Source organism: Rhinolophus sinicus, chromosome 13 (genome assembly GCF_057876585.1).
Source record: "Rhinolophus sinicus isolate RSI-liver-muscle chromosome 13, RSI-T2T, whole genome shotgun sequence".
NCBI classification, from domain to species: domain Eukaryota; kingdom Metazoa; phylum Chordata; class Mammalia; order Chiroptera; family Rhinolophidae; genus Rhinolophus; species Rhinolophus sinicus.
This window is the reverse complement of record NC_142513.1, coordinates 15,497,540-15,519,218: the sequence shown is the minus strand read 5'-3', so window position 1 is coordinate 15,519,218 and position 21,679 is coordinate 15,497,540. Positions and strand designations below refer to the sequence as shown.

Here is a 21,679-nt window from a genome sequence, read left to right as displayed (position 1 = left end):
TGAGTGATTCTTGGGTTCTTAAATTCCATCCTGGTGTTCATGTCATATAGTCTGTTGTAGGCCTTGTAATAATATCCCTGGTCCTCGTATATTTTTTTGGATTTTTTCCCTTCTTTACCTTTTTCACTTATTATCAGTCCTTGCTAGCAGAAATCTTCCATCACTGTTGGTTACATTCAGTCTTTTTCACACCTTTTAAAAAACCTTTAATTGGCTTTCAAATGAATTTTTAAACCTTCCACTCAAAGCTCTAATGTTTAAAAAAAAAAAAACTTCCCAGTAACAGTGTTTCCCTCCATCTAACCAAGAATACTTTTAAATGCAGAAGTTAGAAACTGGTGAATAATTACAGCTGTTCCTGGAAGTCATTGTGTTCCTTTGTAATTATATGTTGTCATTTTTGGTTCTGCTTCCTTGACAGTTCCTTCCATCAATCTGTAAATGGTTGTCTTAAATTTAATGAAATTCAATCCTGGCAGAAGAGTGTTGGGTCACAGATTCAGCAGTAGAGCTGGGCTGGGGATGTTCATAGCTTTTGTGTTGACAGAAGTCAGTTTTGGGGACATGCCATGTGGGCTTTTCCCAACAACATAAACATTTTACAGAATGAAAGCCAGAGGCTTTCTTAGCAATTAGACAGTGGAAACGGGACAGCATGAGTTCTCATCAAATTAAATGCCCTGAAATTTCTCTTCAGTACTCTTTCTATCTTCCTTAAGCTCAAGTTCCTTCTCTTTGGTTCTAAGCTCTAAACTTGGATATTCAAAGTCTATCTTTACCCCACCATCTCTAAGCAGTCCACCGTTGGGGTTGGGTCGTTGCAGGGTGAGAAAGACTGGCAGAAATACGAGACTGCTCGGAGGCTGAAGAAATGTGTGGACAAGATCCGGAACCAATATCGAGAAGACTGGAAGTCTAAAGAGATGAAAGTCCGGCAGAGAGCTGTAGCCCTGTACTTCATCGACAAGGTACGTGTCTTCCTGTCTCATCACCTAATGTGTTCAGCTTAACAGAGATGTGGGGGTTTACACCTCCAGGCCCCATGCTAAGTACTGGAGAAGCAGTGACAAGCAGCATTCGTGGTCCTGTTCATCCAGTCTCTGTCCCAGTAAGGACAGTAGACGTGGCGACAGAGGCATTCAGTGTCTGCTGCTGTCCGAACACAGTCTGCCTGATAGGAGGGTCTGCAGGAATCTGAATGTGCCGGAAATACTATGCCATTCTTATTTCTAAAAGAGATGATTATGACCCTTAAATAAATTGGGAAAATAATCCGCTAAAGTATCCTAACTACAGTTTGAAAGAGTGCTCTGGAGATTAGTTCCTCAGTACCTGTATGCTTTAGAAGAAAAAGATTTCTTTTTTTTTCCCCACCAATATTACATTGCTCATATATTAGCACAAATTTTGAATTGTCTCAAAAATTTAGCAAAATTAAGAGACAAGCCTTTTGAGTCTGATTGCCCAGACTAGAAACACCCCTTCAGTTGCTGGTTTGTGTTTTAAAAATGTTCTTCCTCTCTTCCATCCCCATGTAAGAGGGCAGAGTAAAGAGAAACATGGATTTATAGGGAAGTTTAGTATCCCCTTGACTCTCCATACTTCATGGGATAGGGAAGAAGCAACAATGCAGAGTCCAGAATGCCCAGGCCTTGCAGACTAATGCTCCGTCCCCAAAGAGAGTTGGGTTTCCTGGAGATCCTATGAGGTTCAAGTTTCTTCATGCTCCTCCTTGTCTCTCTCTGCCCTCCCTGCACAGCTTGCTCTGAGAGCAGGCAACGAGAAGGAGGAAGGAGAAACAGCGGACACCGTGGGCTGCTGCTCGCTTCGCGTGGAGCACATCAACCTGCACCCAGAGCTGGACGGCCAGGAATACGTGGTCGAGTTTGACTTCCTTGGGAAGGACTCCATCAGATACTATAACAAAGTCCCTGTGGAGAAACGAGTAAGTTAATGGGGCCTGTTTTTTCATTCATTCATTCATTCATTCAGCAAGCATGTGTTGCGTGCTTTTTGTGTGCTCTGTGTGGCACTAGGGAAAATAAATGACTTGAAAGAGAGGGGAGAGGTATTGTTTGGTGTCCTGTGTACCTCCTTTTAGTCCCTACCCTCACCCCCCACCCTGGTGCGCCCTTCCTGGAATGGTGGGCCGTTTCCCAATAGCAATAGATTCAACATAGTATGCTGTGGAGAGGTTGGCCCTCACAACATAAGATTTAACCTGCATTGTTTTAATGATTTGACCACATTTCTGTATCCCCTGGTCGTGTAATTTGTTACTTTGTAGCTTTGCTCAACCTCAGCTGATAAAGCGAAAAGGTAGCTGTTTGGCCCTCAGGTCTCTGAGCCTGTAGCTGCAGAGACTGTTGCAGCTCCATGGTGCCCCCCCACCCCAAAGGACTGGGCTTGAACCAAGGGACCCCAGTATCCCAACCCTTCAGCAGTCTGATGTTTAATCAGTACCTAGGCTTTTCTGACTGTGGAAATGCTCCAGATTAAACGAAGCTAAAGAGACCTGACAGTTGAATGAAACACTTAAGGATTGATTCCATACTGGCGAGGTAAACAGCATCAGTAGGTCAACTGACAAAATTGGAATATGGACAGTAGATTAGATAAAGGTAGGTACTGATGTAAATTTATGAAGCCAGTAAGAACCATGTGTATGTAACGGAATATCTCTATCCTATGTAAGTACCCACAAATGGTTCAGAACAATTCTGTGCACACACACACACACACACACTTAGTAGAGAGCAGTGTGCAGACACACACACTGCACAAACGGTAAATGAGGTAAAATCTTAATGGTACGGGAATCTGGGTAAAGGATACACGTGTCTCCTGCTTTGTGTTTTGTGTGTGTGTGTGTGTGTGTGTGTGTGTGTGTACACGTACGCGCGCACACGCAGCTTTTTTATAGTTGCAAGTATTTCCACAATAAAGGTTTTAAAAATAGTAAAATCAGGCTCTGCCTATTTCTTTTAGGTTTTTAAGAACTTACAACTATTTATGGAGAATAAGCAGCCTGAGGATGATCTTTTTGACAGACTCAACGTGAGTAGGCAAACGGCACTGGGTGGGAGAGGGGCCCCGCCAGAGCCTCACGGCTGCTCAAGGAGAGGTTTGCCTGAGGGTGCTTGGGCTCTCCCTTCAGCCTGTCCCATGGCGTCCTGTACACTCTTCCTCCCTCGGGGCACACAGTGAATCCGTGGCCAAAGCCCTGAGACGGGGTAGACAGACCCTGCCTTTTATCCTCCCCTGGCTCCTGCAGAGCCTTCCCCTGGCTGGATGCCAGCCACCTCTGCTGGAGACCTGGATAGCTCAGGGAAGATTTTAACAGGGAAGGACAAATTTGCTTTATTGGCCTGCTTAAAGATTGAAGTACTTCTTAAGGAGGTATCATGCAACCTTATATCCTGGAATTGTCTTCCCTCTTTTCCTAACTTCCCTCTGGCAGAGCAGTAAAACTTGGCAGGGTTGTGATCGCACTGGCATACATGTCCTAGAGCTTGCCAGAGAGGGCAGGGCGGTGTGGCTTTTACCTAAGTCCCAACATCCTCTCTGTTGCTTTGTCTCCTCCAGACTGCTATTTTAAATAAGCATCTTCAGGATCTCATGGAAGGTTTGACAGCCAAGGTGTTCCGTACATACAATGCCTCCATCACGTTACAACAGCAGCTAAAAGAACTCACAGCCCGTAAGTACTGCTTGGCCAGCCAGGGTCACAGCCTACTGATGCTGTCCGATGTCCTTGCTCAGCTTAGTCCTAGGTCTGTTCCACTTTTTCTCCTTAACATTGTGACTGGAAACTTCTTCCCTCCATACCTATAATAGAGAGCTAAGGCTTAGTTTGTATAGACGTAAGATCGGTGCTGTTTCCCCCATTCCTACCCCAGCTTCTAGATTTGATTTAGAGAATGCTGACAGAGGCTGTCTCTCTGTTCTGAAAATGCCTGCATTTTGTGTTTTATATGTCTGTTATTTAAAAGCTCATAGAATGAAGACATAGTGCTGTGATGTTCTGTTAAATTGGAGAGAGTAAGGTTGTCATGGATACTAAAAAATACCGCAGCAAATCCTTTCTTTGAGGTTTCTGTCCTTTTTCCCCCCTTCAGAGGTAGTATTCTCCTAAAAACTAGCTGCAAAGATATCACCAAGATCGAAAAGCTTTTTTTCTTGGAGTCCAGTCACTGCTAAATTCCCACTGTTCTCTATAAATAGGTCAAATGGCTTTATAATATGAGCCAGAAAAGCCAAAGATGGGTATGTTAGGGGTCAGTGTTTTAGGGTGAGATAAAGTGACGCAAGTGCCTTTCCGTCTGGCCGCAGCCATCATGGGTCTTAAAAGGCTCAGTTAAATGTTACCAGAAAACATGTAGCAGACTCGTAAAACCTTTTGAGACCTAAATCCTTTCTATTCAAAAATCTTAAACTGTCTATTTTGTGTGTAGAGGTTGTTCAACTAAAGGAATAATGTCTTTTAAAAAAAAGAGAGAGAGAATGACACAAGTGAAAAAATTACTTGGTCAACACTTTTTCTTTTTAAGAAATATGCTGTCTTGTGGTTTTAAAATGTAGAACTTACAGTCCCTTTGTCATACCCTCCGCTGCAGGCTTCTTCTGTCCCAGTTCCTATTTTCTTCGGGCTTCGTCATGTGGGTAGCTGTGTGGGTACTGCAGCAAGCAGATCACTTGACTCAGATTTTGAACTTATGGCTTGGCAGACTTGCGTTGATCATCGGAGTGAGATGAGGGCCAGTAAAATCCTGAGGAGGAAGGACTGGGGTAGATACATTGTGTGTTGTCTCTTGTTCCACAACCGGACTTTTTCACTGTCATGTTTCCTTTTTTACAGCGGATGAGAACATCCCGGCAAAGATCCTATCTTATAACCGTGCCAACCGAGCTGTTGCAATCCTTTGTAACCATCAGAGGGCACCACCAAAAACTTTTGAGAAGTCCATGATGAATTTGCAATCTAAGGTATCTTGGATCTGGGTGGTGGGGTTAGCAGAATGAAGGGAGCCATGTCTGCTGTGGGCAGATACTCTGAAGACGAGAGGCTGTTTATAATCCAGCCTTCTGAGCTGGGATATCAGAAGGCCAGTTCCGGGTCTGTTCTGGAAGAAAGGTCTATGGGAAAGATAAAGAAACGGAACTATGATAGTGGTTCTCCCTGATCAAGATACTGAATATCAGGTACCCATTGTTTAGGTGGTCTTCATTCTGTGGACTGAGGTTCTACATTGGCCACTTGCCATTTTGAACAGCTGATTTGATGTACCCTCCTTGAATATTTCCAGTTGTTGTCCTTATTATACGTGAGGAAAATGGATACAGCCACAGCCCACAAATACAACTATTTCCAAATTAGATTGTTCCAAATTGAAAAGATGAGGAAACAATGATACTTATTTCCCCCAAATCTTAGCACAGCTGTTTTTATTTTTACACATTCCACACAAATCATATTTTCATATAGCTCTTCATTCAAACATCTGTTGGATACTGGCTGTGTGCTGGAGTTGCTGCCCTCGAGGGAGAGACTGACGTGCAAACAAGTCGATGCTGCCGCTCTTCATGTGCCTCTCCTCCCTCTGACTCTGCCTGGTACTGAGCTTCTAAGCCACCAGGCACTTAACATTTGAGGATGAGCCATTTTTGTGGGAGCAATGGCTATGGAACCAGTCCATTTTAATGTACTAAACCCACAATGAGGATTTGCAGATACTTCATTACAGCACAGACACACAGCGTTACAAAGGAAAGCAATTATCGTCAAATATACTTAGCAAATACATTTTAAAGTCTGATCTAGTAATAAATATGCTTTCCTTATTTACCTACTAAGTAAGATCTGAAGGTGGGTCTAATAACCTCTGTAAATTTCAAGGTAGTAATAAATATAAATAATACTTCAAGATTTCTGCAACAATTAAGATATGAAAATACCTGCACTCTCTGTTGGTGATAAAATCAGAGGTACTGCTGGCATTGCTGTGGTTTGTTGCCCACATTCATAATTGAAGAAGAAATGATAAATTTCAACTAGAGGTTAATGAAACTACAGATGTGATTCTTTCCCACCCACATTCACAGAATTCTATCCTTGGACAACTGGAGTTTAAAAACTGCTGTAGAGTAAGGCTGCGTACACATGTTTGGGCCCATGTTGAAATTTTGTTCTGTTGAAATTTCTTCAAAATAAATACCCAGGAGTAGAATATCGGTAAAAAAATACACACAACCTATGGTTCATGCTACAGATGCCAGCTGGCTTTCCTGAAGGGCTGCACACGTCCACAATACATGCATAGGTGTCCACAGAGCTCTCAAATCCTTGGGCCATATGGTGGGCAGGCAGAGAACCCTACAGACTGCCCCTCCTGGCAGCTCCCATTCTGTTACATGGCGGTCACCTGGTATGGTTTACTCTCCTCGTGTTGTTCTAAGCCAGAAATAAAAGCGTGAATATTCAGGTGGTGTTTGCCTAATTCAGGAGACCCCTCCCTGGAGCATGAGGAGGTTTTTTGTTGACCTCACTCTGGAACCACTGTTTGAGCAGCCCAGCCTGCCTGCTAGACGAGCCCTCCAAGCCCAGGAACCCTCTCCTGTGTGCCCACAAAGCAAACACACGCCCATGTTTGCCAAGTGAATCAATGGAGTCTTTGATGCTTTGAGAGAATTTGACATAGCCTGCCAATGGAGCATTCGCAGAAATGGTTAAAAGATTGTGGTTTGTTGTATTTCTAGCCTAAGAAGAATCTGGCTAGTGGTGTCTGTGATGCTTTTGTGTATAGAATTGGTTCCTTCAGCTTGCCTTTGGACAGCATAGATGTTGGAAGTAAGCCATTCGTAGTAAAATGCATTTAATGATTGTGTCACAATGGCAGCCTCTGTTTCCAATCTTGGGCTGTGTGTGTGTCTAACAGACAATTCTAGGCTCAGAGCAACAGCCCAGTGTGGGAGTCAGGCATGTATTTGGTCTGCAGAGGTCCCCTTGACCTCACCAGTTAGCAAGGTGAGAACAGGTCCGGGCTTCTCCTGCCCTCCAGCAGCATGAGCTGACTGCTCTGGGCTCCAGCTCCCTGGTGTTGCCCGCTGCTGTCCTTAAGCAGGAACTAAGAAGCACGTAGGTTCTCCAGAGGTGCTTGGAAGGTTCTATCAAGCAAGAAAGGCTGGAACTGCCCTTGTCCCTTGTCTGAGACTCCATGAGTTTCATTTGGAAAAAGAGCTCCACAGCTAAAAATGTTTTCTAACCTCTATTTTTGAGGATAACTAATTTTCTTCCCATCTCAGCTCCCTCTCCTTTTGAAAACAATGCCAAGCCAGGCCATGCCATGTGTTGGCTTGGCACAGAGTAGCTGACTTTTTAATTGCTATTTTGTAGTCCCTTGGATATTTTCTTCCGTGCACCCTTTTTTCTTGAGAAGCTGGCACCTTCTTCCCAGAGTGCTGGCAGACTCTGAGGAATGCGCTGGGCTCAGTAGATGGAAGGATCCTGTCTCAGCTTCATAAAGAGTATCTTTTGCAATATTGTTGGAATGAAGGTTACAGCCTGGCACAGTTTCCATTTGATGGACAGCTCTCATTTGTAGCTCTCTTCCCAGGTGTCTGAGGCCAGAGTGATCTCTGGAAGATTAGCACCCACTTGCCCAGTCCCAGCGGGTTCTTTCCCCTGAGCTTCTGGATTAATGGGGCCGTGGGTCACTGCCTATAGAACATTCTTTTCTTGATGGGTCACGGAACATAAATGACCAAGTAGCTGAATCCAGCAGTCACTGTGCACCTACTCTGCTTTCATGCAGCCAGCCCAGATGTTTTTACCTGGTAAACTGCCTCGAGAGACAGCCTACAACGTCTAGGCTTCACCTTCTCTGAAGTAGCCTTTCTTTTCTTCTCTCTGAGCTTCTTTTATTCCTAAAACTTGCTGACGTTCTTCCTCACCAGATTGATGCCAAGAAGGAACAGCTAGCAGATGCCCGGAGAGACCTGAAAAGTGCTAAAGCTGATGCCAAGGTCATGAAGGATGCAAAGACCAAGAAGTATGTGCCTGGTAGTGTGGAAAGCTGGGGATCGGTAGAGGGAGAAAAGCATGTGTAATCCCAGCCAGGTGCCCTGGGGCCCCGGCTTTCCTGGAGTTTCTGAGTGGTGTCTTTTAGAAGTCTCTGTACTTGGGGCTTTTACTGCCCCCTAAGTTTCAGGGTGGGGGTTACAGTGTGCTTGTCCAGAGGCCAGGCCTGGTTCTTGATGACATCCGTTGTCCCAGGGTGGTAGAGTCAAAGAAGAAGGCTGTGCAGAGACTGGAGGAGCAGTTGATGAAGCTCGAAGTTCAGGCCACAGACCGAGAGGAGAATAAACAAATCGCTCTGGGAACCTCCAAACTCAATTACCTCGACCCGCGGATCTCAGTGGCGTGGTAAGCGAGGAGCCCTTTGCTGTGGCCGAGCAGGGTGACAGGGTTATGGGAGCACGTCAGCCTTCACACGCCGTCTGCACGCCACACTCTGTCCTCTGGGAAACCTCTGCCGGCATTCTGTTGGGCGTGCTGCAGATGCATTGCAACGTCCTGGATGGGCCTAAATGGTCAGTGCTATGACACTGCCTTTGAGTGTGTTACATTGGTTTTAAAAAGGCAGGTGCAGTCCTCATCCTTCATGGAACTTTAGGACAAGAATGAAATCTCTTAGCCCTTATTGAAGGAAAAACACAAAAGAACCCCTCACTTTAACAAAACTTTTCAGTAAAAATTTTCGCAAGTGAAGGAAGAAACACAGGAATAAGAAGAAAAACACGAGAACACAAATCTGAGGAACCTACACAAAGAGTTAGAGGGACCATTTAACCAAGGCAAACAAATTATTGTTTGCTCACTCCCCAACCCCTCGCCCAGTCAAAAAATAACTTCCAAAATAAGTAGCTTTTTTGAAGATGCTTATTAGTTACCTTGAGTTGTTGCGTTCTGAGCCTTGGAGGACGCATCCTCTCTGGCACCTGCTCTTCTGGGCCAAGGTTTCCACCCCACTCTTGTTCCCTTTCTACTCTTTTTGCCCTGTTTGGTGCTAGAGGATTGGTTAGTTGGAAAGGCACTCTGGACTCTGGAGCCAGACTGCTTGGGTCATTTTCAGCTCCATGCTCACTAGCTGCATGAGAACGTAAGCAAATGACTTAACTGCTCTCTCTTAGTTTTTCCATCCGTACCTTTTTCATTTGTACCTCTGTAGTAGCACCTACCTCATGGAGGTCACTGTCAAGATGAAGTAAGTTGAGCACATGAATTAATTCTCATTCTCACCAGAGGGATGTGAAGGTGAAAGTAGCACGTCACTTGCCCCAGGTCTGGGCCATTGCTCCCCAAGACACACTAATCCCCCTTCTCTCTCATTTGTTTGCAGGTGCAAGAAGTGGGGTGTCCCAATTGAGAAAATTTACAACAAAACCCAGCGAGAGAAGTTTGCTTGGGCCATCGACATGGCTGACGAGGACTATGAGTTCTAGCCAGTTTCGAGGGGCAGAGTTCGGTGAAAAGGAACAGTGTGGTTTGGGGAAGATGGATAAACTGTGAGCCTCGCTTACCCTCACATCTGAGGGAGAGAGGCGGCAAGTCTTAACAAACCAACATCTTTGAGAAAAGATAAACCTGAAGATATTATAAGGGAGAGCTGAGCCAGTTGTCCTATGGACAACTTATTTAAAAATATTTCAGATATCAAAATTCTAGCTGTATGATTTGTTTTGAATTTTGTTTTTATTTTCAAGAGGGCAAGTGGATGGGAATTTGTCAGAGATCTGCCAGGCAAATTCACTGTTTCACTGAAGCATTTGGATTCTCTTAGCTACTGTATACGAAGTCCGATTATATTGGTGCGTTTTTACAGTTAGGGTTTTGCAATAACTTCTATATTTTAATAGAAATGAATCCCTAAACTCCCTTCCCTCTCCCCCATTTCAGGAATTAAAAATTAAGTAGAACAAAAACCCAGCGCACCTGTTAGAGTCGTCACTATCTATTGTCATGGGAATCAGTTTTCATTAAACTTGAAGCAGTTGTGACATCGGCAGTGTTTTGGTTCAGACACCTATTCGCAGAAAAGCATGATGGGAAAATATTTCCTGACTTGAGTGTTCCTTTTTAAATGTGAATTTTTATTTCTTTTTAATTATTTTAAAATATTTAAACCTTTTTCTTGATCTTAAAGATCGTGTAGATTGGGGTTGGGGAGGGATGAGGGGTGAGTGAGTTTAAGAATAATGAAATAATCAGTGACTGAAACCATTTTCCCATCATCCTTTGTTATGAGCATTCTCTGTACCCTCTCAGATATCCATCTTTTTCATTTTAAAACTCAGTCTTTCACTTGAAAGATTTTATTGTATAAAAAAAGTTCCACAGGTCAATAAATTTAGAGGAAAATGAGTATTTGGTCCAAAAAAGAAAAAATAATCAAGATTTTAGGGCTTTTATTTTTTTTCTTTTGTAATTGTGTAAAAAATGGGGGAAAAACATAAAAAGCAGAATTTTAATGTGAAAACATTTTTTGCTATAATCATTAGTTTTAGAGGCAATGTTAGTTTAGTGTGTGTGCAGAGTCCATTTCCCACATCTTTCCTCAAGTATCTTCTATTTTTATCATGAATTCCCTTTTAATCAACTGTAGGTTATTTAAAATAAATTCCTACAACCTAACAGAATCTTAGTGTCTGCCTCTTTGTTTCCCAGGGCCGCAGGCTCTGGGGCTGGGCCTTGGTGTGGGATGTGGTCTGGCTGCTCAGGTCAGGAAGAGTGGCTCCCTCCCCAGGAGCCCAGGCTGGGCCTGGGAGGGGTACCTCTGGCCTGCTGCTGTGGGTGTGAGTCAAAGGGGAGCCAAAGTCCACACTCTGAGATAGAGGCAGGCCCAGGAAGTGAGGGAGGGTGCAGAAAATCAAGAACAGATGGTGGGACAGGAACTGTATTAGAAGCCTAGCGTGGGTGATGTTTAAGGAGCAAGTGTATTTGGGAGGCAGAGTTCGGGAGCGCTTTCCATGTGTGCTAGCGAGAAGCAGTAGGGAGCGTCTTTGGGTTTGCTTATGTGGCTAAGCGTAACAGTCAGGATGGCAGGGATTAAAAGTACTAAACCAGTTAGGAAACGGGATCCCAGAAACCCTCTCCCACTGATTGGTTGATTAAAAGAGGAAGTGGTTTGTGACCGCTTCCCAGTGCTCTGGTACCCAGGCTGGCCAGGGTTCCTGCAAAAATTGTTCTTTTCTCATCTAGGTTACAGCGAAATCTGGAATTCAGGTGAAGGGTGAGGTTTCCCAGTCAAATGGAGCAGGAAGGCCAGAGTGGTCAGAATTGGTCACTTAGCCTTAGGCCCTCTACTTGTTAGCATGTGCAGATATTTTCTGGAAGGAGAGCCATCTCCTTGAGGGTCTCTAAACTCCCTGGGGCTGGGGGCTGGGCTGGTGCTGGGCCGCCTGCAGACAGTCCTGGGGAGTCCTTGACAGCCTGCATTTCATTGGCCAGTGAGGGAGGTAGTATTCACCCCAACGAGTAAAGGAGGTTATGTAGCCATCATTGCTTTGGAGCAAGAGATTTTTGAATTCTGTGGTGGTGTAGCTAGACCACTGAGTGTGAGAAATAGCAACAAAGAGGCTCTTCCCGTGCCCATTAGATAAGCTTTGTGGCTGTTGGGTGGGTGACGAGAAAGTGGACCTCAGGTTTGGGATTTAAGCAGGACTTGCTACAACTAGGAGACAAATGTGGGTCCACAACTAGAAATCAGGGACAGGAGGCCTTGTAGACAGAACATTTTATTAATGAGCAGGGACTTGAGTCTACCTTTTCCAACAAGGACCTTCCTACAAGTCTGAGGGCAGGTGCAGGGCAATTAGATGTTGGTCAGGAATGTGAAGGGGATCCTAGATGGTGGCAACAGGCCTTGGAGGAAGCCAGAGAATGGGAAGCTAGTCAGACCAGTGGGCATGAGGGGAGGGTTTGGACAGGTAGGTGAAGGCCAGATATGAAGGGCCCTGAAGGATGCTTGAGCATTGAGTCAGGAGACCCACCCCCTTGCCTATGCATCCAGTAAGTAGGTTGGTTCCCTTCTCCCACTTCCAGTCATGTCCAGGAGCTGAGGCCAGATGTGCAGGGTCTGAATTACTCTCCTGTCAGGCCTTTCTGTGATGCTTTAATCCAGCTGTGGGCAAAGGGAGATGGCTTCCCCGTGCTACCCACACCAGACATCTGGGTGCTTCCTTGCTCCTCTCTCTCCCCCACCCCCACAACTGGTCCCCAGATCCTGTCTGTTCTCCCTGTCAAATCTATATCAGTCCTCTGCCACATTTAAAACATGAAGAAAGTAACCTCACAACTCCCAGCCCTTCCCAGCAACCACCCCTCTCCCTCTCCATTTCACAAACAAGCACCTGGAATGAGTCATTGACACCACCCGCTCATCACCCCCACCCACTGCAACTAGCTTCTGCGGCATCTTGCCCCCAATTCCCCCTCTCTGTTCTGACCACATTTCAGCAGTGAGTGAGTGACCAAACCAGGAAATGAGCTTTGCATTCTGCATCCTACTTAAGCAATTTGGACACTTGACCACTCCTTTTTTCCCTGACAGCTCTGTTGGAGTATATTTTACATGTCAAAATCCACCATTTCAAGCAGATGATAAATTTCAGTAATGACTGAGTGGTCAGCCATCACCGTAAGTCAGTTACTAGAACATCATCCGCCCAGTAAGATTCCCTCACGCTCAAACTTAATCCCCATTCCATCTCCAGCCTTCACTAATTTATAAATTGCCTTTTCTGGACATCTCACATAAACAAAATCATACAGTACGAGGTGTGATCAAAAAATACGGTGAATGTTTAAATTTTAAAATTTATTACAATAAAGGACATATTGCCATTAATCCCCCTCAAAATACTCCTGCTTCGAACACTTTTATCCCTTCATTCTTGCCACTTTCTGAAGCAGTTCTGGAAGTCCTCTTTCGTGTCTTTAGTTGTGCTGTTGTGGCTGCCTTGATGTCCTGAATCATTTTAACTTTGGGGAAGAGCCAGAAGTCACACAGTGCCAGATCCAGTGGATGAGGACACACTAATATTTTTATTTGACAGAAATTGCCGTACCAGAAGCGATGGGTAACATGGAGCGTTGTCATGATGGAGGATGAAGTAAAGACACTCAAGAAAGAGGACTTTCCAGAACTGCTTCGGAAAGTGGCAGGAACGATGGGATAAATGTGTTTGAAGAAAGGGGGTCTATTTGAGGGGGATTATTGGCAGTGTGTCTTTCACTGTAATACACTTTTTTTCAGTTTAAACATTCTCCGTATCTTTTGATCACACCTTGTATGAAACCACCTCCCTTCTTAAAGCACTTCTCTCGGGCTTCCACGATGCCACCTTCTGGTTTTGCTGCTCTCTCTATCAGGCCGTTGCTTCTCAGTTATCGCCTTCTCAGGTCCTGAGCGGCCTGATTTCATTCACACCCTAGCGTGACAGCTCCCATATCTCTTATCTCCAGCCTAGACCCCTTTCCTGAGTTCCAGACACAAACTGCCAACTCCATCTCTGGGGGGGATGCCAAAGTCTCCTCAGTCTCAAATCTTGAGCTGAGCTTAGAACCTACTACACGCCCATTGGGCTGAGTTTCACATCTCAGTGAGTGGCACCACCATCCCCTCTTGTCCCGTAAGTGGGACCTAGGGTAGCCATCATCCTTCTCTCCTTTCTCTCACTTCCACATCCAGTAAACTAGCGAGTCACATCACCTCCTAAATACCATATACACAGAATATAGGTATTTCTTAACAGGAAACTTACATTTTTGTTTTCCTCTGAGAAAAAGTTTATATTTTGGTTGTTACAAAATCCCTCATATAATGGGATGTTCTCTCAACTTGTTTTAAACCAAAAAGCACTTTTTGGAGAAAACACATTACCCTGAAATGACCTCAGTCAAGCTAGTTTTGGATGATTGTAAGTAGTTCCCTGACAAAATCAGTAAACAAGGAGGCAAAGAAATTTACCACAGACTTAGTAATTTTTTCACAATCCCAAGTATTACATACAAACAAGCCTCTTAACGATCACTTTAAATAGCAATAGTGTTGATTTTTTTTTTAGGTTTGATAATGGTACTATAGTTATGTGTATGTTTTTTTTTAAAGTCTTAGAAAAAACACTTAAATATTTATGGATAACATTAAAGATTTGTGTCAATATGGAAGGAGTCAGTGGGTCACCCAACCCACTGAATACTAACATACATATGTGAGAATTGAAAAGAACCCTGTTTTAATGTTATACAAAAATGTATTCAAAATATCCAGTAATAGCCTCTCATACTGATTCAAAAAGTATTTTTCCTTAGCTACATGGATGAATCTCAAAAACAACATGCTGAACTTAGCTACAATGATACACCATGATTTCATTTATATGAAATTCTCGGCTAGGCAAAACTAATCTGTAGTGATGGAAAGTAGATTAGTGATTGTGGATAGGGGAAGGGGAGACAGACTGCAAAGGAGCACTAAGAAACTTTGGGGGGTGATGGAAATGTTCTATATCCTGATTGGGTGTAGGTTATATAATGGCATATGTTTGTCAAAGCTCAGCAAACTTTATACTTCAAATGTGTGCATTTTATATGTAAATTATTCCTCAATAAAGTTGATTTTTTTTTTTTTTTTACAGAACTTTATTGGGAACAGTATGTACTTCCAGGCCTTTTTTTTTTTTTTTCCAAGTCAAGTTGTTGTCCTTTCAATCTTAGTTGTGGAGGGTGCCATTCAGCTTCAAGTTGTTGTCCTTTCAGTCTTAGTTGTGGAGAGCACAGCTCAGCTCCAGGTCCAGTTGCCGTTTTCTAGTTTCAGGGGGCACAGCCCACCATCCCTTGCGGGAGTTGAGCCGGCAACATTGTGGTTGAGAGGACGCATTCCAACCAACTGAGCCATCTGGGAGCTCAGCGGCAGCTCAGCTCAAGGTGCTGTGTTCAATTTTAGTTGCAGGGGGCGCTGCCCACCATCCCTTGCAGGACTCGAGGGATTGAACTGGCAGCCTGGTGGTTGAGAGCCCACTGGCCCATGTGTTAATTGAACCGGCAGCCTTCGGAGTTAGGAGCATGGAGCTCTAACCGCCTGAGACACCGGGCTGGCCCCCAGTAAAGTTGATTTTTCAAAAGCACCCTCTCTCAAACAACTTAACCGTGTTTCCCCGAAAATAAGACCTATTTTGCTCCAAAAGACGCATTAGAGCTGATTGTCCGGCTAGGTCTTATTTTCTGGGTGGCAGTGAAGGTAATGTGCTTTCAGAAATAATATATTAGGTAACTCATAAAGTAGCTCTAATGATGACAGCTACAGAGAAATCAAAGATTCATGTAAAGACTGAATATATGATTTATGGAAAGGTGAGAGTGGGGAAAATCAACATTCATAAGTTATATTGTTTCAAATAATATGTGATTTAAAATATGTATGTGTAACTAAATAAACTGTTATATGTGGACATTTGAATCATGCATCTCTAAAAACGTTTATATTTTAGTTGCAAAAAAAGCCACAACACCTGGAGTGACCTTGTTGTGAAAACTAATGATCGCCTTATATTTGGAGCTGCTATCTCTTCTAGCATGTACACTCTCTCTCACTTTGCTCTATATCCACATCCACCAAAGGTCCTAGGTAAGGCCGGGGGTCCCTTCTCAGGGCTCATAGGACCCTTATCACACTGAATTGTCTGTCCTCCGTTGGCGTTTCTATATCCACTGCTGGAGTGGATACTTGGTCTGATTCATTTCTGCTGTCTTACTGCTGCTATAGAGAAGGCATCAGGACTGTTTGTTGGAAGAAAGAGAGAAAAAGGGGAAAAATAGCAGGTCTGTCCTGGCCTGGGCCAGTGGCTAGCAAGAGCTCTCCCCTTCTCTTCTTTCAGTGAAGCAATTATATAACCCAGCCACCTCCCTGAAGAGTTATGTCTGGAGCCCAGCTCTCCTGCCTCTGGGTCCCAGCATAGGGGCTCATCAGCAAAGGGGAAGCAGGGTCTGCGGAGACAGCTGAGTCCCTGGGAGTGGCTGGGCCAGGCCTACCTTTGCCTTGAGTGATAGAAAACACGAGGTTCTTGAGGGGCCGACAGTACATCCCAGGTGAGGGGGAAAGCAGGAGGACGTGACCTAAGATGTGTGAGGCCCAGGTAGACACCGGTATTGGGACCAGAGATCAAGAGCCTAGACCACAGGTTGTGGGGTGGAGCTCCAGATGCTCTAAGGTAATTATTAAGTACTAGCTGTGTGCTGAGGTGCAGACTGGCTGGCTGGCTCATAATCTCTTGAGACATCTAACATAAACTACTGAGTAGAATTTAAAGAATAGTTAAAAAGAATAAAGTTTTATGCATGGATCAGATTAGACACTGCCACTCTATCTATAAATGTGCCTACCTTTATTCGTGGAAGGGGCTTCACGGAGCTATACTTTTACCATGTTTTCCCAAAAATAAGACCGGGTCTTATATTAATTTTTGCTCCAAAAGACGCATTAGGGCTTATGTTCAGGGGATGTCATCCTGAAAAATCATGCTAGGGCTTATCTTCCGGTTAGGTCTTATTTTCAGGGAAACACAGTATATTATACCTTCTATATTCACTCAAGGTCATTATTAGGAATTAATGAAACTATCAGCATTTGCTGTCAATTTTTTGAGAACATTCTCCATTATTTCAGTCAAGCAAGTGTCCATATGAGAAACTTCTTTTATAATTTATCCCCAGGAAAATTTTTCTCCCCTAAGTTGTCAGTTATCAGAATAGTTTTTGCTTTGGCTACCAGGAAGCTCAGCTACATTTGATGTTAACCCATATTAACCATATTATATTCCTTCTTTTATCATTGTATGTCCCATTTCTATATTACAGTATTTTTGTCCTTTGTTTTAAGTACCCTAAACTTTTTTTTTATAAAAGCTATTTTATTTTCATTAATTAATTAATTATTTTATTTTAAGGAGGGTGCAGCTCACAGTGGCCCATGCGAGGATGGAACCAGCAACCTTGGTGTTATTAGCACCATGCTCTAACCAACTGAGCTAACCGGCCTAAACTTTTTTCAATGGATTGGAAAAGAATACATTTGTGGTAAGCATAGTGATGTGCCATCCAGGTTCCCCTTTAAGGAAGCACTTGTTGCCCCACTGCTGGGAAAACTGTCAGTCCCCCAAGGTCACCTCAGCTGTGGAAAGCCATCTGGCCAAGGCTTGCTCTTCCCAGGACAGTCCACATCCAGTGGCTGATTGACGTGGGCTCCCTGGGGGTTTGCCTGTGTCACAGCTTAACTTCCCCCTGCACCTCCTCCTGTTTCCTTCCTCTCCCTTCCACAGTGTTGATCCCAAGGGCACTCCCTAAGAACACATTCAGCACACTAACCTCTGTCAGAGTCTGCTTCCAAAACACTCCCAACCTTTGACAACATTAACCAAATAACTAAAAATAGAAAACATTAGGTAGGGGTATTATGGAAAGGGGTGGGGATACACAATAAAACGTTTATACCTGCATGGGAGGCAACATAGCATTGACTCGAGCGAGGCTGCTTAGGTTTGAATCCATTTCTGCTACCTCTTAGCTCTATGTCCATGACCATGTCTCTTAATCTCTTCAAGCCTCAGTTTTTCCCCTGTAAAATGGGGATAAGAACAATTCTTTTGGGCCAGTCGGGTGGCTCAGGTGGTTGGAGCTCTGTAGTCCTAACGCCTAGGTCGCTGGTTCGATTCCCACATGGGGCCGATTCCCAGCTGCGCCCTCTACAGCTAACATTGTGAACAACAGCTCTCCCTGGAGCTGGACTGCCGTGAGCAGCCAGAGGTTGGCATGAGCTGCTGCGGGCTGCCGTGGGCTACTGTGTGCTGCCGCAGGCTGCTTGCTGTGTGCTGCCAGGAGTGGCCGGTGGCCAGCATGAGTGGCCGGCAGCCATCGTGAGCGGCCAGCAGCCATCGTGAGCGGCCGGCAACCAGCGAGTGCTGTCATGAGCTGCTGTGATCGGCCGACCCACGACCGGCAACCGACTGCCTCAGCCCTGGGGGAGCTCCTAATACCAGGATAAGTCAGGGAGCTGCGTCCTACACAACTAGACTGAGAAACAATGGCTTGAACTGGAAGTGGGGGGTAGGTGGAAGAAGGAGGAAAAGAAAAAAAGGACATAACTTTCAGTGCTGTAATGAGGAGTAAATGAGCCAATGTGAGTAAAGCAGCTATATAGGACTTACTTTATGCTAAGTGCGTTCTAAGTGTTTGGTAAATAAACACCTGTGATGTCAGGCCCACAGGACCGGAGGGGCAACTGGGCTGGAAACCTCCCCAGACTGCAGGCACAGGTATTAGGGTAGACTGGGCATGTGGAAGCATGAGTGTTGCTAGAAATAGGCTCAGGCAAGACTAGCCTGGGTGATGTCACAGACATGTGCCTTGTGTGGGTGCTGGGCTACTCCCTCCTAGCCAGTGCAGCTGCACACATTGCCAGTGACACCCACATACCCATATATATGCTGAGATGGGGGAAGCCCATCCCAGCCACGCCCTCTGTGTGCCCTGCTTTTCCTGAACATCCTTTGGTGGAGGGAGGCACTTGAGTCCTGGGATGCTGGCTCAGAAATCCCAGGAGGAAATGGGGCCCTGTTTCCTGATGAACGGCCTGGCAGCAAACTGAAAATATGAGCTCGTGTTGGCAAGGATTTCTGGAGCTCCTGGGGGCCCAGCCTGAGAATAAAAAACACAAGCAAAAGCAAGGGAGCATGGGCTGCATGTTGGGAAGCTCTCAGAAAATAGAAAAACAGATTTTAAAAGTGCATCACAGCCCACAGGCTGCCCAAGTTGGCACACGAAGCTCAAGGAAGGCTATAGGAGTTGGGAGGGGCCCTCCTAGAAAAAACGGACAAGATCAGAAAGGCAGGGAGGAGCCCCATTCAGGCCCCACCGGTCTTCCTGGCCTCATTACCCCACATGTTCCACTGCACTAGATAAACTCTAGCCTTCTTTCTATTCCTAAACTCACTAAGCTCTTTCCGGCCTCAGGGCCTTTGTACATGCTGTTACTTCTGTCTGGAAAGCACTTTCCTTTCCTTCAACCCACCCTTAATAATTCACCTGGCCATCTACTCACATCCTTCAGGCCTCTGTTGAGTCTTAAAGAGGTCTTCCTTGTCTACTAGATCTGAAGTAGGGCTCTCTAATGTTTTATCTCATAGCCCTCAGTTCTTTTCCTCAGTAGACATCGTCACAATTGTGCCTACATAAGACTGTTTATCTGTTTAATGTCTATGAATTCCTGGAGGGCTGGTGCAGGGTTTCTCTTGTTCTTCCAACCCATGGCACCAATGCCTAGCACAGGGAGGCTCAGGGGCTGCAGACAGGGGCAGCACCATTTTAAGCCCAAGCCACACTTGATGAGCGCTTGTGTTTTCTGGGTTCCCTGTGCCCAGGGCCACGCATGCCCAAGTCTTCCCCTCACCCATCCCAATTAGCCTCCATGCCCACTGACTGTTGTCCTACTTAAGCCATTGGCTCTCTTATGAGGCAGAAAATGCATGGAGTCAGACAGACTTGGGTTCAAATCCCCACTCTTTAGTTTTGTGGCCTTGGGGCACGTTACAGAACTTCTCTGAATCTGAGTTTCCTCGTAAGTAAATTAGGAAAAATAATCCCTGATTAGAGGGTAATTATGAGGATCAGGTGTGACCACATATGTAAGCATTGTATCCCTGGGCAGGGCATTAGATCAACTTTAGTTCCCTTCCATTTTAAAAGCCTGTCACTAGGTGGCAGTCCATCTCAGCCACTCCACCTCCGCTCAGGTGGCTGAAGCCTCCTAGGACAGGCGACTCAACTTCAGGCTGAATTCTCAGCTTCTTAGGGGCTGTACTTGAGAGGGAATCAAAACACACACCACTACCGCAAGAGGCAGCCCCAGACACTAGTCACCACCCAGCTGGGTGGGTTGCCTGAGCACAAATTCCAGGAAGCCTGGATCTTTCTCTGGCATCAGCTAGGTGCTCCACTGGGCCTCTCACCTCTGAATTGCAGTAAGTTGCCCTGCTCTGCCTGGCTCGATATCTGTCTGACCGGTTCCACTGTGACCACAGGTGTCTTCAGTTTTGGCAGTTCTTTGTGACAGGCAGCTAGATTGCAGGGCTGAGTCTAGAGAATGGCTTGTCGAAGGCAAAAGAGTGCATTATTCACATACCGGCCTATCTCAGAGGTATTACAGGTTCAGTTCCAGATCACCACAATAAAGCTCGTATTGTGATAAAGGGAGTTGTAATCTTTTTGCAAGGGGGGGGTCTTGCCTTCAGTTTGTTAAAGACAACACCTGTGAAGCCCAACAAATGAGGCGCACTAAAACAAAGTCAGCCTGTAACCACAAAAAGGCCTTGTGGCTGGAGAACGGGGCGTGAAGGGGAGGTGGTGAGAGATGAAGTAGAAGAGAAAGGGGCCAGACCGTACAGGACCTGCTGGGCCAGGTAGGGCGTGTGGATGGTATGTGCAATGGGAAATCATGGAGGGTTTGAGGCTGGAGGTAGGGGACCACGATGTAATTTCATTTTAAAGATTAAAGCATGGAGAATAGACGCAGGCGAGAGCAAGGAGGGTCAATAGTCTGAGTGAGAAAAGATGGGCCTTGGGCTTGTGGATGGAGTGGCGATATCTGAGGGCAGAGTGAACTGGCTCTGATGGGTTACTGTGTGTGTGGGATTGAGGCAGAGAGGGGAATCAAGAATATCTCCAAGGGTTTTGGCCCAAGCACCTTAGCATTTAGTGCCATGTTCTGAGAAAGTGAAGACGGTGGGAAGAGCAGTGTGAGGAAGAAGTGAAATGCCTGTGTTAAGTGTGGACGCGGAGTAGGTAGTGGGATGCAGGGGAGATACAGATTCGACGTTGTGGTTGCCTGGGTTGGGGGTGACAGGTCGCCTTGGGAACTGGCTCAGGACCTAGCCCAGAGGAAGAGAAGCTTCTGAGGCCGAAAGGCAGCAGCCAGAGAGGGAGGAGGGAAACAAGAGGAGTCCGGCTGTGAAAACCAAAGCTCAGGAGAGCATTTACAGCAGGGTCACCGTGAGGTAGGACCTGAGCCCACCTACTGCCTTGTGGACACGGAGTGTGAGGTAAGGTGACAGAGACAAAGGCAACTGGGAGCCGTAGGTCTAGAGGCCCTGCAGGGGATGCTCAGATCTGGTGGGCATCTCCAAGTTACAGGGCCCTCGAAGGCTACACCGGCCTCAAGAGCAGGACAGAGGTGGGTCTGCGGCCTGCGGGCCGGCCCTGCGCGGCCAGAGAGGAGGGGCGGGCTAGATCGCCTGTCCATCAGAGACCGCCGGCCAATCCGCAGACGGCCCCGCCCCCGCCCCTCCCCGGAGAGGGCGCGCAGAAGACCCGCCGCTGCCGCCGCCGGTGTGAGGCGGCCCGGCCTGGCTCCCTCCGCCGGGCAGCCCGCCCAGGTAACTGGGTTTGGCTGGCGGGCCCGGGGGACGCTCCGCGCCCTCACCTACCTACCCGGTTGCTGCGCGATCGGTGCTCGGGGAGTAGGGGTGAGGAAACAGCTACGACTGGGCCTGTGCGGGACAGTGGGCTGGGCGGCCGCCTGTGCGTGTGCGACTCACTGCGGGGCCGCCGAGCGGCTACCGCGCGTGACGG

The 21,679-nt window shown here is 46.0% G+C and overlaps 2 protein-coding genes across 4 annotated transcripts in view; both read left to right on the top strand.

Annotated features, from left to right (window-relative positions):
- The window catches only part of TOP1 (DNA topoisomerase I), an 80,808-nt gene extending 70,113 nt beyond the window's left edge, over positions 1-10,695 (top strand). Inside the window, exons 14-21 of the mRNA XM_019749059.2 lie at positions 825-968; positions 1,760-1,945; positions 2,989-3,057; positions 3,586-3,700; positions 4,859-4,986; positions 7,954-8,048; positions 8,273-8,422; positions 9,399-10,695. Coding sequence (XP_019604618.1) covers positions 825-968; positions 1,760-1,945; positions 2,989-3,057; positions 3,586-3,700; positions 4,859-4,986; positions 7,954-8,048; positions 8,273-8,422; positions 9,399-9,501 — 990 coding nt within the window. The 3' untranslated portion in view covers positions 9,502-10,695. The remainder of the gene's footprint in view (positions 1-824; positions 969-1,759; positions 1,946-2,988; positions 3,058-3,585; positions 3,701-4,858; positions 4,987-7,953; positions 8,049-8,272; positions 8,423-9,398) is intronic.
- Positions 10,696-21,387: 10,692 nt separating this feature from the next.
- The window catches only part of PLCG1 (phospholipase C gamma 1), a 36,439-nt gene continuing 36,147 nt past the window's right edge, over positions 21,388-21,679 (top strand). For 2 of the 3 annotated variants that reach the window (XM_074317280.2, XM_019749049.3), the window contains exon 1: positions 21,416-21,573. The gene's annotated coding sequence lies outside the window, so the exon portion shown is untranslated. Of the gene's footprint in view, positions 21,574-21,679 lie in introns of all 3 variants that reach the window. The other variant, XM_074317279.2, reaches the window with a different exon arrangement.